Raw genomic sequence first — 14,183 nt, 5'->3', positions numbered from 1 at the left:
AACTTCCTCGTTGTCTTCAAAAACAGTCTGTCACTTAAATCTTCGCTATAATCACTCACTATGCCTTCGCTGTCCGTGTCTGCCGTATTGGTAAACAACATTGCTTCGACACATTTACTCGCATGACGTCACATCCGTCGCAGCGATAAAGTAGGTCAACTCAGAGGCGGTAAATACAAATTCTCAGATTGGTAACAAAACGTCTAAATCCTTGTTCAGTGTAATTTTATGGTTAAAAAAAAGACGTGGAAAAAGCTTTTTTTTATTTAACAATATGTAAATACCTCATGGCGTGGCAGGGACCCTTAAACAGCCAGTGCTGAGACAAAGTGCTATACACTAAAACATAAGACAAATTAAAATGACAATAAAATCAAAATAAAAAGAACCGCAAAAATGCAGTTTAAAACTATCAAACTAAGCCTCATTTGTGTCAAAAGCCAAATCAAAAAGATGTGACTCCTTAACACCCAGAGGCAAACTGTTCCACAGTCTGGGAGCAACAACAGAGAAAGCCCTGTCTCCTCTGAGCTTTCTCTTTGACCTGGGCACTTGCAGAGCAGCTGGTCAGCCTACCCGAGGGACCAATAGGTGCATAAGGTTGAAGAAGCCCAGAGTGGAGCTACAATGGAGCTAGACCGTGGAGGGACTTAAAAACGAACAAGTATTTTAAAATGGACCCTAAAATGAACCGGCAACCAATGAAGTGTGGCCAGGACGGGAATCATATGCTCCCTCCTCCGAGCCCCTGTCAAAAGCCGTACCACAGCATTTTGGACCAACTGCAGAGGGGAGAGAAGTGCCTGATTTACTCCCATGTAGAGTGAATTGCAGTAGTCCAGGCGAGATGATACAAAAGCATGGATGACCAACTCTAAATGTTGCCTGGAAAGAAAAGGTTTCAGTGTTGCCAAGCGCCACAAATGATAAAAACCAGATTTCACCACTGCTGCAATTTGACTGTCCTTAAGATCACCATCCATCATAAAACCAAGATTAAGAATAACTGGCTTAAAATGTGCGTCAAGCGGTCCCAAATCGACAGAGGAGGACTCACAAAGACTACTAGGTCCAAAAACCGCCACCTCTGTTTTCCTTTCATTAAAACCATCTTTTAATATCTTCTACACACACCAGGAGCCATTTCAAAGACTGACAATCCCTCTGAGTCACAGGCAAATAAATCTGGCAATCATCTGCATAGCAGTGGAATAAAATCCCATGTCTTCTAAAAATAGTCTCCAGAGGCAATAAATACAGAGAGAACAGCAGGGGCCCCAAAATAGAGCTGTGTGGGACAGCACATGACAAAGGGACTACAAAAGATTCGAAGCCACTGACATTCACAGAAAATGTCATGTCTGTCAGATAGGACCGGAACCACTCGAGCACAGTCCCATCAATGCCCACCAAGTGCTGTAGTCGAGATACTAAAAATACCGTGGTGAACCGTATCGAAAGCAACCGATAAATTGCATAAAACCAAGATAAGAGTTCCCAGCGTCACATGTGAGAAAAGTCATTACAACCTTAAACACAGACTGTGTTGTGAAATGGCTTAAAACCTGACTGAAACTCTTCCAAAATCCAGTTTTCATTCAAAAAATTGCTTAATTGACAAACATTTTTTTCTAAAACCTTCGACAGAAAAGGCTCACTGACTGGATGGTGAGCTACTTAGACAACAGGTGTCGGTGTGTCCACATCGGTGGGACAAATTCCAAGTTCTTGAAGATTGCTTGTGGGGTGTCCCAGGGTTCAGTCCTTGGGCCATTGTTGTTTCTTTTGTATATTAATGATATACAGTGGGGGAAATAAGTATTTGATCCACTGTCAATTTTACAGGTTTTTCCACCTACAACGAATGGAGAGGTCTGTATTTTTTTTTTTTTTTTTATCGTAGGTACACTTCAACTGTGAGAGACAGAATAAAAGAAAATCCAGAAAATCACAGTATGATTTTTAAATAATTAATTTGAATTTTATAGCATGAAATAAGTATTTGATCCCCTAGAAAAACAGACCTTAACAATTGGTACAGAAACATTTGTTTGCCAAGAGAGAGGTCAGATGTTTCATGTAGTTCTTGACCAATTTTTTACACACACTGCAACAGGGATTTTGGTCCACTCCTCCATACAGATCTTCTCTAGATCTTTCAGGTTTGGAGTTTCAGCTCCCTCCAAAGATTTTCTATTGAGTTCAGGTCTGGAGACTGGCTAGGCCATTCCAGGACCTTGAAATGCTTCTTACAGAGCCACTCTTTAGTTGCCCTGGCTGTGTGTTTGGGGTCATTGTCATGATGGAAGACCCAGCCACGACCCATCTTCAGTGCTCTTACTGAGGGAAGGAGGTTGTTTGGCAAAATCTCGCAATACATAATCCCATTCATATTCCCTTCAATACGGTGTAGTTGTCCTGTCCCCTTTGCAGAAGAGCACCCCCAGAGTATGATGTTTACACCCCCATGCTTCATGGTTGGGACAGTTTTCTTGGGGTTGTTCTCATCCTCTAAACACGACAAGTGGAGTTGATTCCAAAATGATCTATTTTAACGTTCTCCTGTGCCTCCTCTGGATCATCCAGATGGTCACTGGTGAACTTCAAACGGGCCTGGACATGTGCTGGCTTGAGAAGGGGGACCTTGCTACCCTGTAGGATTTTAAACCATGATGGCATTGTGTGTTACTAATGTAATTTTTGGGACTGTGGTCCCAGCTCTCTTCAGGTCATTGACCAGGGCCTCCTGTGTAGTTCTGAGCTTTCTCAGAATCATCCTTACCCCATGAAGTGAGATCTTGCATGGAATCTCAGACCGAGGGAGATTGACAGTCATCTTGTGTTTCTTCCACTTTCTAATAAATAATCGTAACCGTTGTCTTCTCACCAAGCTGCTTGCCTGTTGTCCTGTAGTCCATCCCAGCCTTGTGCAGGTCTACAGTTTTGTCCCTGATGTCCATAGATAGCTCTTTGGTCTTGGCCATGGTGGACAGGTTGGAGTGTGATTGATTGTGTGGACAGGTGTCTTTTATACAGGTAACGAGTTCAAACAGGTGCAATTAATACAGGTAAAGAGTGCAGAATAGGAGAGCTTCTTAAAGGGGATCAGATACTTATTTCATGCAATAAAATGCAAATTAATTATTTAAAAATCATACAATGTGATTTTATGGATTTTTTTTTTTTAAGATAATGTCTAACAGTTGAAGTGTACCTATGATAAAAGTGAAGGACCTCTCCATTCTTTGTAGGTGGGAAATCCTGCAAAACTGGCAGTGCATCAAATACTTATTTCCCCCACTGCATGTTTGGTTTCCAAGTATGTAAGTTGTATTTTATTTGCAGATGATACGACTGTGGTTTGTAGTAGGGATCATTTGGGACAGCTCCTGAACAAGATGGAGAACAAATTACATAAATTTAAACAATGGTTCGATTTAAATAAATTAATGCTCCATTTTGGTAAAACTAAGTGTATCACATTTGGGAATAAGTCCAGGAACTTGAGCAAAAATCTATTATTACATGATATTGAAATTGTACCAGATACAAAATTTCTTGGTGTTTATATTGATGATAAATTAAACTGGAAAAGACATTAACTATGTTAAATCTAAAATGTCAAAAGCCATTGCAATTCTGCATAAAGCCCAGGACTAACTCTCCCAACATGCATTAACCACTTTATATTATGCATTATTTGTTCCATATATGACATATTGTGTCGAGGTTTGGGGAAATACATATAGATCTGAAAAAAGGCATCAGAGAGGCCAAGGCTGCCTACAAGAAAAAAGATAAGAGGACCACTTCACTGTGAATGACCCCAGAAGGATCTGGCAGGGAATAAATCATATAACCAACTACAGAAGCAGCAACCCAGGAAATGCTAGGTCTGATCCCTCGCTAGCAGAGGAGCTGAACCGCTTCTTTGCCCGCTTCGAGGCAGACAGACCAGCAGCAACTCCACACCCACCACCCTCCAGCACTAGCACGCTAACACTTCAGGAACACGAAGTGAGACGTTTGCTGAAGGCGGCCGGCCCCAATGGTGTACCTGGAAAGGTACTCAAAGCGTGTACTGACCAACTGGCTGGAGTTTCCACCTGCATCTTCAACCTGTCCCTGTTGCAGGCCATCATTCCACTCTGCCTCAAATCTTCCACATCATTCCAGTCCCAAAGAAGTCAGTAGTGGAGAGCATAAATGACTACAGGCCTGTTGCACTTATGCCTGTAGTCATGAAGTGCTTTGAAAGACTGGTCTCTCAACACATCAGAGCCTGTCTGCCTCCCACTCTGGACCCCCACCAGTTTGCCTACAGGGGGAACTGCTCCACAGAGGATGCTATCAACACAGCTCTCCACACTGCGCTGAGCCACCTGGAGTACCAGGGGAGCTATGTGAGGATGCTCTTCTTGGACTTTAGCTCAACCTTCAACCACATCATCCGGAGATCCTGGTCCAGAATCTGACACATTTGGGCATCTCCACCCCCATCTGCCAGTGGATCAAGGACTTCCTCACAAACCGCCCACAGTCCGTGAAACTTGGCCCCCACCTTTCCTCCACCATCACACTCAGCACCGGTTCCCCTCAAGGCTGTGTACTGAACCCCCTCCTGTTCACCCTTTATACGCACAACTGCTCTCAGACCGATCCCACAAACACCATCATAAAGTTTGCGGATGGTACCACCGTGATTGGGCTTATCTCAGGAGGGGATGATTCTGATTAGAGACGAGGTCAATCGACTGACAGCATGGTGTTCAGCTAACAACCTGCCACTGAACACCACAAAAACAAAAGAAATAATCCTGGACATCAGGAAGAACAGGGCTGACCCAGCCCCGCTCTACATCCAAGGGGACTGTATGGAAAGGGTCAGCTCCATCAGGTTCCTGGGAGTGCAGCTCTCTGACTGCTTCTCCCGAACTGCCAACACCACAGTGGTGGTGAAGAAAGCCCAGCAGCGACTCCACTTCCTGAGGGTGCTCAGGAGAAACAATCTGGAGGAGAAGCTGCTGGTGTTGTTCTACAAAGCCACCATCGAGAGCATCCTGACGTACTGCATCACAGTGTGGTACGGCTGGTGCTCAGCAGCAGACAGGAGAGCGCTGCAGAGGGTGATCAAAATGGCCCAGGGGATCACTGGTTTTCTCTGCCCAGCCTGGAGGACATTGTCAGCTCTCGCTACCTCAGCAGAGCTGCCAGCATCAGCAAAGACACATCCCACTCCAGCAACCACCTGTTTGACCTACTACCCTCCGGCCGACGGTATAGGTCAATCAAATCTAGGACATATAGACTCAGGGACAGCTTTCTCCCCAGAGCAATCACTGCACTGAACAATAACAAATCACTCTAATCCGCACTTTTCAAGTTTCTTGTGCAATATCTGTAAACCATGTGCAGTATTCCCATGCAATATGATTCCACAGTTGTATATAATTCTCGTTTTACATTTTACTTGGTCCACATTTTATTTTATCTTATATTTATTTAGTTGTACATATACTCTGAATAATTTATTGTTAAATTTTATTATCTTTTATTTGGCTAAAAATTACTCGCACCATGGAAAGCACCTTTTTGGAGTTGCACTCAAATCTCGTTGCAATGCAAATTACAATGACAATAAAGGCAATTCTGATTCTAAACCAGTTTTTTCTGTTGCAAAAGAAAGCTGTAAGAATTATCAGTAATAAACCATATTGTGAGCCAATCCGTTATTTGCTTGTCTGCAAATTTTAAAATTCTGGGACTTGGTTGATTATATTACAGTACAGATTTTGTATAAAGTCAAAAATAAGCTTTTGCTTCTACATGTCCAGGATCTGTTTAAAATGAGGGATTCCAGTTACAGTTTGAGAGGAACATTATTATTTGAGTTAAGTCATTGTGTTTCTGTCAAGGGTGTTGTTTGGAATAACTGTCCTGATAATGAAATATTTGATGCATTGGTTGGTTTTAAAAGGCTTTACAAAAAGAATATATTTACCCGTTATAGTTTGAAGGATTAGGTTTACCATTTTTGTCATTGTTCGCTATTACTTGTTTGGTTGTGTTTTGAAATTTCAGTGATTAAGTTAAATTGTTCATGCACTTTCTTTTCTCTTTTTTGTATACTTGTCATGAGTATATATGTATACATTCTTTATTTTTAATGGTATAAGGGGAGGATGCTTATAAGCCTTGCTTTTGCCTTCACCCTTTCGACCACACGGGTTCTCTGTACATTGTTCCTTTTATGTTTTGTTATTGTCTTTGTTGTTACTCATCTGTGTGCTGGATAAATAAATTCATTCAAAGTTTAGAAATGGGCCTATAATTAGCCAAAACCATGTGATCAAAACTAGGGTTTTTTTTTTTGGTTTTTTTTTTCAGCAAAGGCTGAACCACTGCGGCTGTCTGATAAACAACAAGATTTCTTTAAAAAATTGTGGGGAGACAGGATCATAAAAAGAACCAGATTTGATGTGCCCTGCTACATCCTCTAAAAAAGGTCACAGATTCAAACCGAATAAAAGTGACAGGACAAGAAACCAAGGCCGAAGGGTCAGAAGCAGGAACTAAGATAGAGGCCCTAATATTATGAACTTTCTCTGTTTAAAAAAAAGCGTGAAAAAATTGTTTCATGTATCTGGGGAGGTGTCCAAACGTACATTCTGTGCAGTGTCTAATACAGAATCAATGATCTTAAACAGCAAACGTAAGTTGTGACCATGAGAGGAGGTAATATTTGCAAAATATTCCCTTCTTGCCTCCTTTACTGTGGTCTGATAACAGTGCCAACAGTTTTTTTTAAGGTTTGAAGAGTCCTGGAGTCTGTCCTTTTACCACTTCTGCTCAGCGACATTTCCTGCTGGCCTCACGAGTTCTGTCATTTAACCAAGGCTCAGAATTAGCCGTGGATCACCGAATCTTAAATGGAGCCACCGAATCCAAGATGGATCAACAGGGCAAATACAACCACAAAACAAGCTCTTCTATAAATAAGCATGTTTTTGATTGTGGGAGGAAACCGGAGTGCCTGGAGGAAACCCACACAGACACAGGGAGAAGATGCAAACTACACAGAAACAACCAGGTGGGAAGCAATGCCATGACCTTCTTGCTGTGAAGCAGCATGCTAACCACTAAAACACCTTGCTGCCTGTTGTGCACTGATTTTCACTTTACAAATCAGTGTATTGTGGAAAAATTATGGGGCATTTATGGAAATGCGGAGTCGCTCTATAGGCAATAGCTGTCCATACACATCCGTATAAATAATACAAAATTCTATCTTGTTTGATATTGTCACATGATTATGATGGTATACACCTTTACTTGTTGTAGGGCCAATATTTTGGGATGACAAACTTAATCACTTTCTGTGGTTCCAAAATATTTGTAATTATCTAGCTTTCTAACTTCATCACAGTCATTTACCATAATACTTGAAGTATTACAATAATTGATTTGAAAGGGGGATGGAAGAGATAATCTTTCACATGATTGGGATGTGAGCCTATGTTGGCTCAAATGTCCAACATGCTGTCACTTTGCAACATCTTGCACTCTGCAACGGGTCATCACACAGACCGACAGAAGAAAACCTAACTCTTAACACCTAACTATAATTTCTAGCCATAACCCATAACGGTGGGACTATTTACAAATAGAATTTTGCATTATTAATATAGCTATGTACATTACATATGTTACACCAGTTGGCCTCGAGAGCTTCATAAAATGTTAAAAAAGCTGCGTCAGCTGTGAATAAAGTATAACATCTGGATCCAGTCATAAGAGAACAAAGGATGGAGTACAGGCTTAGCTAGGCTGAAGACCAGGGGCCTAAAGTCACATGAACCCCTACATTAAGGTCCACCAAAATGTTGTGGGAAGCGCACAGAATATATATTTATACATTATACAATAATGTGATTTTGTAGGATGCTATTTTTCATCAGTGGCCCAGACAGAGGGGAGTAAAATAATGTTTTTATTAACAGGTACACTACAAAAGCATCAAATAAAGAACATCCTATCGTGAGCTTTTCCTCCGTGCTTGATGGAGCCAAAAGTCAATGGATTTGTTTCAGTACATGTTCATGGTGATGTTCCCTTCTTGCTAGTTAGCTTACTCATGTCTCAGGAAAATGACTTGTAGATCACCTCAGATGTATTTATCTGGTTAGAAAAACAGGTTTTTGAGATTTAAGTGTTTATTTCTTACAGAAATGAAAAGACACAGGCTAAACATTCAACAGTATTAAACAGTAACAAAAGATTCCAATGTTTAACAATGCTGTACACAAAACAAGTAACCGTAGACAGGCAATTAAAAAAGAGGAACATCAAAAGTTTAAAATTTTTGAGCACTGAATTTTTATAAAAAATTTGCGTGTTCGGGACAAATAAATTAATCTTGTCTTTAAAATCTGGAGATTCAAGAGTATAAAACAGTGTTATGCAAAACTAAAAATCAGTTTAAAAGTCCTGAAAGTAATATACGAGGGCTGTCCATAAAGTATAGGTCCTTTTTATTTTTCAAAAACTATTAATTTCATTCATATGTTTTTACGTCAGACATGCTTGAACCCTCGTGCGCATGCGTGAGTTTTTCCACGCCTGTCGGTGACGTCATTTGCCTGTGAGGAGACTTTATTTAATGAAAGATGTGCGGGCGGATTGCAGCGTCGGCTCACAGCCGCCGCGACGCTCCGCCACAGGAAAAACACCTCTGTTGGAAGCCTTAAGGACAAGTTGGAACATGTCCAGCTGTTAAACAATTTCTCATATACTCACTCCACTGAAAGCCATCAAAAGCCGCCTGGATTTTACAAATGGTTATCAACACGGAGGTGTTTTTCCTGTGCCGCCGCACCGCGCCGGCTACGTCCCGACGCACGGACCCGTCCACACATCTTTCATTAAAAAAAATCTCCTTTAACAGTGGAATATCTGGATAAAATGCTGAAACCGACTTCTTCTGAAACTTCTCTGTTCTCTCACGACGTCCTGGATCAATAGAGCCTGAAATGTGGAGGTTTTCAGCTTGAAACAGGCTGACAACTGCGCCTGGGAGTGTTGCACGACGTCTCGCTCCGTGGGAAGTCCTTAAAGCGACAGTATCACCTCAGAATCTCTCATCAGCCGTTAAAATTTTCACCAAAAACCAGCTTAATTTTTCGAACCGTGTCCACTTCGATGTGTCTCACAGGTTTAGAAAAAATTTTGATGAAAGCGCCAGTCTCTCAGCAACTTCTCAGACAAAGGAATTCCGACGAGGGGCTGGACGACTCCTCCCACAAGGAGTGCTCACAGGCGAATGACGTCACCGACAGGCGTGGAAAAACTCACGCATGCGCACGAGGGTTCAAACATGTCTGACGTAAAAACATGAATGAAATCCATATAGTTTTTAAAAAAAATAAAAAGGACCTATACTTTATGGACAGTCCTCGTAAAATCATAATAAAAATCTGATCTTGTATATATGGCGACTAGATGTATGGTATGGATTTATTGGATAAAAATAGACAGAACAGTTATATGCAATATTAAGACATCAGTGAGGTAATCGTGATTCATACAACCCCTGGCAAAAATTATGGAATCACCGGCCTCGGAGGATGTTCATTCAGTTGTTTAATTTTGTAGAAAAAAAGCAGATCACAGACATAACACAAAACTAAAATCATTTCAAATGGAAACTTTCTGGCTTTAAGAAACACTATAAGAAATCAAGAACAATTGTGGCAGTCAGTAACGGTTACTTTTTTAGACCAAGCAGAGGGGAAAAAAATATGGACTCACTCAATTCTGAGGAAAAAATTATGGAATCATGAAAAACAAAAGAACGCTCCAACACATCACTAGTATTTTGTTGCACCACCTCTGGCTTTTATAACAGCTTGCAGTCTCTGAGGCATGGACTTAATGAGTGACAAACAGTACTCTTCATCAATCTGGCTCCAACTTTCTCTGATCGCTGTTGCCAGATCAGCTTTGCAGGTTGGAGCCTTGTCATGGACCATTTTCTTCAACTTCCACCAAAGATTTTCAATTGGATTAAGATCCGGACTATTTGCAGGCCATGACATTGACCCTATGTGTCTTTTTGCAAGGAATGTTTTCACAGTTTTTGCTCTATGGCAAGATGCATTATCATCTTGAAAAATGATTTCATCATCCCCAAACATCCTTTCAATTGATGGGATAAGAAAAGTGTCCAAAATATCAACGTAAACTTGTGCATTTATTGATGATGCAATGACAGCCATCTCCCCAGTGCCTTTACCTGACATGCAGCCCCATATTATCAATGACTGTGGAAATGTACATGTTCTCTTCAGGCAGTCATCTTTATAAATCTCATTGGAACGGCACCAAACAAAAGTTCCAGCATCATCACCTTGCCCAATGCAGATTCGAGATTCATCGCTGAATGTTACTTTCATCCAGTCATCCACAGTCCACGATTGCTTTTCCTTAGCCCTTTGTAACCTTGTTTTTTTCTGTTTAGGTGTTAATGATGGCTTTTGTTTAGCTTTTCTGTATGTAAATCCCATTTCCTTTAGGCGGTTTCTTACAGTTCGGTCACAGACGTTGACTCCAGTTTCCTCCCATTCGTTCCTCATTTGTTTTGTTGTGTATTTTCGATTTGAGACATATTGCTTTAAGTTTTCTGTCTTAACGCTTTGATGTCTTCCTTGGTCTACCAGTATGTTTGCCTTTAACAACCTTCCCATGTTGTTTGTATTTGGTCCAGAGTTTAGACACAGCTGACTGTGAACAACCAACATCTTTTGCAACATTGCGTGATGATTTACCCTCTTTTAAGAGTTTGATAATCCTCTCCTTTGTTTAAATTGACATCTCTCGTGTTGGAGCCATGATTCATGTCAGTCCACTTGGTACAACAGCTCTCCAAGGTGTGATCACTCCTTTTTAGATGCAGACTAAGAAGCAGATCTGATTTGATGCAGGTGTTAGTTTTGGGGATGAAAATTTACAGGGTGATTCCATAATTTATTCCTCAGAATTGAGTGAGTCCAAAAAGTTGCCATTTGAAATGAGTTTAGCTTTTTTTTCTACAAAATTAAACAACTAAATGAACATCCTCCGAGGCCGGTGATTCCATAATTATTGCCAGGGGTTGTATAAAACAAGAAAGCTAAAGCTGGCATAAGCTAAAGTAGTTGCCTACAGCTAAAGGCTAAGATAATCTAAGCCTAAAAACACACTGTGTTCATTAGTGCACTAACATCACGTTTTATTTTGCCAAGGATGTAATGAAATCACCTGAGTTTATTTCTGTCTGTCTGTTAGCAGGATTACATCAAAACTACTGCACGGATTTTGATGAAATTTTAACCACAGATAGATATTAGGTATGGAAGAACCCATTAAATTTTGGATTTGATCCGGATCTAGATTCTGGATCGTTTCACTTTATATAGGCTGTGAAGGATTACTGTTAGCAGGATTACATCAAAACTACTGCATAGATTTTGATTAAATTTTCAACACAGATACATATTAGGCGATGAAAGACTCCATTACATTTTGGAGGATTATGTCAAAACTACTTCACAGATTCTCACCAAATTGGCACCACAGATATAGATATTAGGGCATGTAAGACTCCGCTAAATTTTGGAGGGATCTGGATTGGTGGACGTCAGAAATCTCTGATTGCTCTTGTTTTCATATTGATTACACATCTCAGACAAACTTGTAGCCACTCTGTTGGGCACACTGGCTCTGTGTAATTTGTAATTTTTCTTGGTGTGTCACAGATTCGCCAGACAGCCGCAGTGATGCTCAGATTGAGAGTGAAGAAACACTGGAAGAAGATTACTTCTGAAGACAGAGAGAGGTTTGCTCATTACTTTGTTTCAGTGAAGAAATCACTTGTTTCAGTGAAGAAATCACTTGTATTCAGACAATCATAAAGCACAAACACAGTTTAAATTATTTTGATTGTTGATAACTGACACAATTTATCTTTTTTTATTGCAGTCTAAAGGCAGTGGTGCTGCAGGCCTTCATGCAAGAAACGGAGTAAGCTGTTTATTGATAACCTGCTTCCTCATAATTGACTCTGTCTTTGAAAATGGTGCTGTGTAACAGATTTGTCAGTGGACATACAAATAAGGATTTTTGACAGTCATTTCTTTCCTCTGCCTGTCAAGGAGCCACTTAAATGTTTTTCTGGTCTTCGGTTTACAGACCAGTTACCTGAAGTGACCACTGCCTGTGTTTGGTATTAGGTCTCTTTGAAGGGTCCTTGGGTGCCACTGGGATGACTTTGTGTTATACGAACTGTTACTTAGGGAGACTCAGATGAGGTGCATCACTTGCATTGTGTGGGGACGTGAGCTATGGCACTTTGGCCGTGTGTTGCTTTTCTCTTTGCATCATCCATATGCAGGATCCTCAGTGTTGAGGACCCCAGTAGCTGGAAAAGGTTCAAACCTGGTGAAATGCCCACATTTCACCAGCAGATTGAAGGCTACTTTCAAGGTGTGGGGATGAATCTGTTATCTGCCAGTGTGGATGTAATCTAGAACCCAAAGCAGTTCGTTTTCCCCACATTTTCTATCGCAGTTGACGACTTTTGAGTTCTAAATTATTGATCAAACAAGACAATTTCAAAAGTTATTACTTTATGACATTGGCAAATCAATTTCTGCTGTATAGAATGAAAAATCAATTCCTTGAAATAAATCATTTTGTTGATAATAAAAACAAAAGCAGTTTGTTTTCCCCACATTTTCTATTACAGTTGACGACTTTTGGGTTCTGAATTATTGATCGAATAAGACAAGTAATTTCAAAAGTTATTACTTTATGACATTGGCAAATCAATTTCTGCTGTATAGAATGAAGAATCAATTCCTTGAAATAAATAATTTTGTTGATAATAAAAACAAAAGCAGTTTGTTTTCCCCACATTTTCTATTACAGTTGATGACTTTTGGGTTCTGAATTATTGATCGAACAAGACAAGTAATTTCAAAAGTTATTACTTTATGACATTGGCAAATCAATTTCTGCTGTATAGAATGAAAAATCAATTCCTTGAAATAAATTTTGTTGATAATAAAAACATCTGCCCCTGTATTAAATGATACTGAGACAAATAATGTATGTATATTTATGGTCTGCACATTTTCTACAAGTCATGCAGGGTTTAAAGTTTTCCGCTGCTATGACAGATTTCTGTCAATTAGGTTGCCAAAAAGCAGGGTTCACGCTGACGCTAAATCAAGGCTGGATGCAAGATATAAAATTTACTGTGATCAAAACATTCAAAAATTGTTAGAATGTCTCTGTTTTGTTGTTCCTCCTGCTTTTTGTTGTTTTGAGTCCCTGTGTCCTTTCCACTCATTCCTCTATGTCCTGTAATGACACAGTGAGCAAAGAGTAGATGTTTACAAACATATTTTAAACTTTTCTTTTCTTTCAAAGTCTGCTCTGAGTGTCCTCGCTGTGGTTAAAACACAGCTGCAGACCTGCGCCGCATAACAACTAACACTAATATTTTATTTATTTTCCCCAAAATACACCTAAAATCTCTTCCTGAGGATGGCATGACATAAAACCTTATCTCTCAATCAGTTTGTGCTTTCCACATAAAGACACACATTCTTGATTATTCCTGGTCAGACTACAAACCAGGGGTGAAGTCAGACGGAAAGAGGATGGGGGATTGGGGGTGGACGTGCCTTTGACAACACCCTTGATTAAAGGTCCACTATTGTAGACATTTTTTATACTACTACTAATTGTTGTTATTATTATTATTATTATTGTTATTAATCATTTTAATAGCTAAAGTGTTTAAATCAGTATTTCTCTGGGTCTAGGTTTTACTATAGTTCTGGACTAAGTTTAATTGATGACCCATACAAAAATAAGTTTTGTTAATTTAACCTTTATGCATAACTAAAGTGGGATGTGAAGCAATATCTTTTTTCCTAACAGTATATTTATTTGTCATTTTAGTTTTTTAAGTTACATAATCAAACATTTAAGAGAACATCCTCTCATACACAAATTACAGTATTAAAAAAATCATATCCATCAATCCAAATTCACAGGTACTGTCTTAGTTCAACAGCACCATGAAATTGTTCTTATATACGTGTGTGTGTGTGTATATATATATGTGTGTGTGTGTGGTG

The 14,183-nt window shown here is 39.9% G+C and overlaps 1 protein-coding gene across 1 annotated transcript in view; it reads left to right on the top strand.

The window, feature by feature from the left end:
• Positions 1 to 14,183, top strand: part of ipo4 (importin 4) — a 93,665-nt gene that overhangs the window by 9,746 nt on the left and 69,736 nt on the right. The window contains 2 exon segments of the mRNA XM_034171129.1: positions 11,793 to 11,872; positions 12,016 to 12,057. Coding sequence (XP_034027020.1) covers positions 11,793 to 11,872; positions 12,016 to 12,057 — 122 coding nt within the window.

Source organism: Thalassophryne amazonica, chromosome 1 (assembly GCF_902500255.1).
Source record: "Thalassophryne amazonica chromosome 1, fThaAma1.1, whole genome shotgun sequence".
Lineage (NCBI taxonomy): Eukaryota > Metazoa > Chordata > Actinopteri > Batrachoidiformes > Batrachoididae > Thalassophryne > Thalassophryne amazonica.
This window is presented reverse-complemented; position numbering and strand designations above follow the sequence as displayed.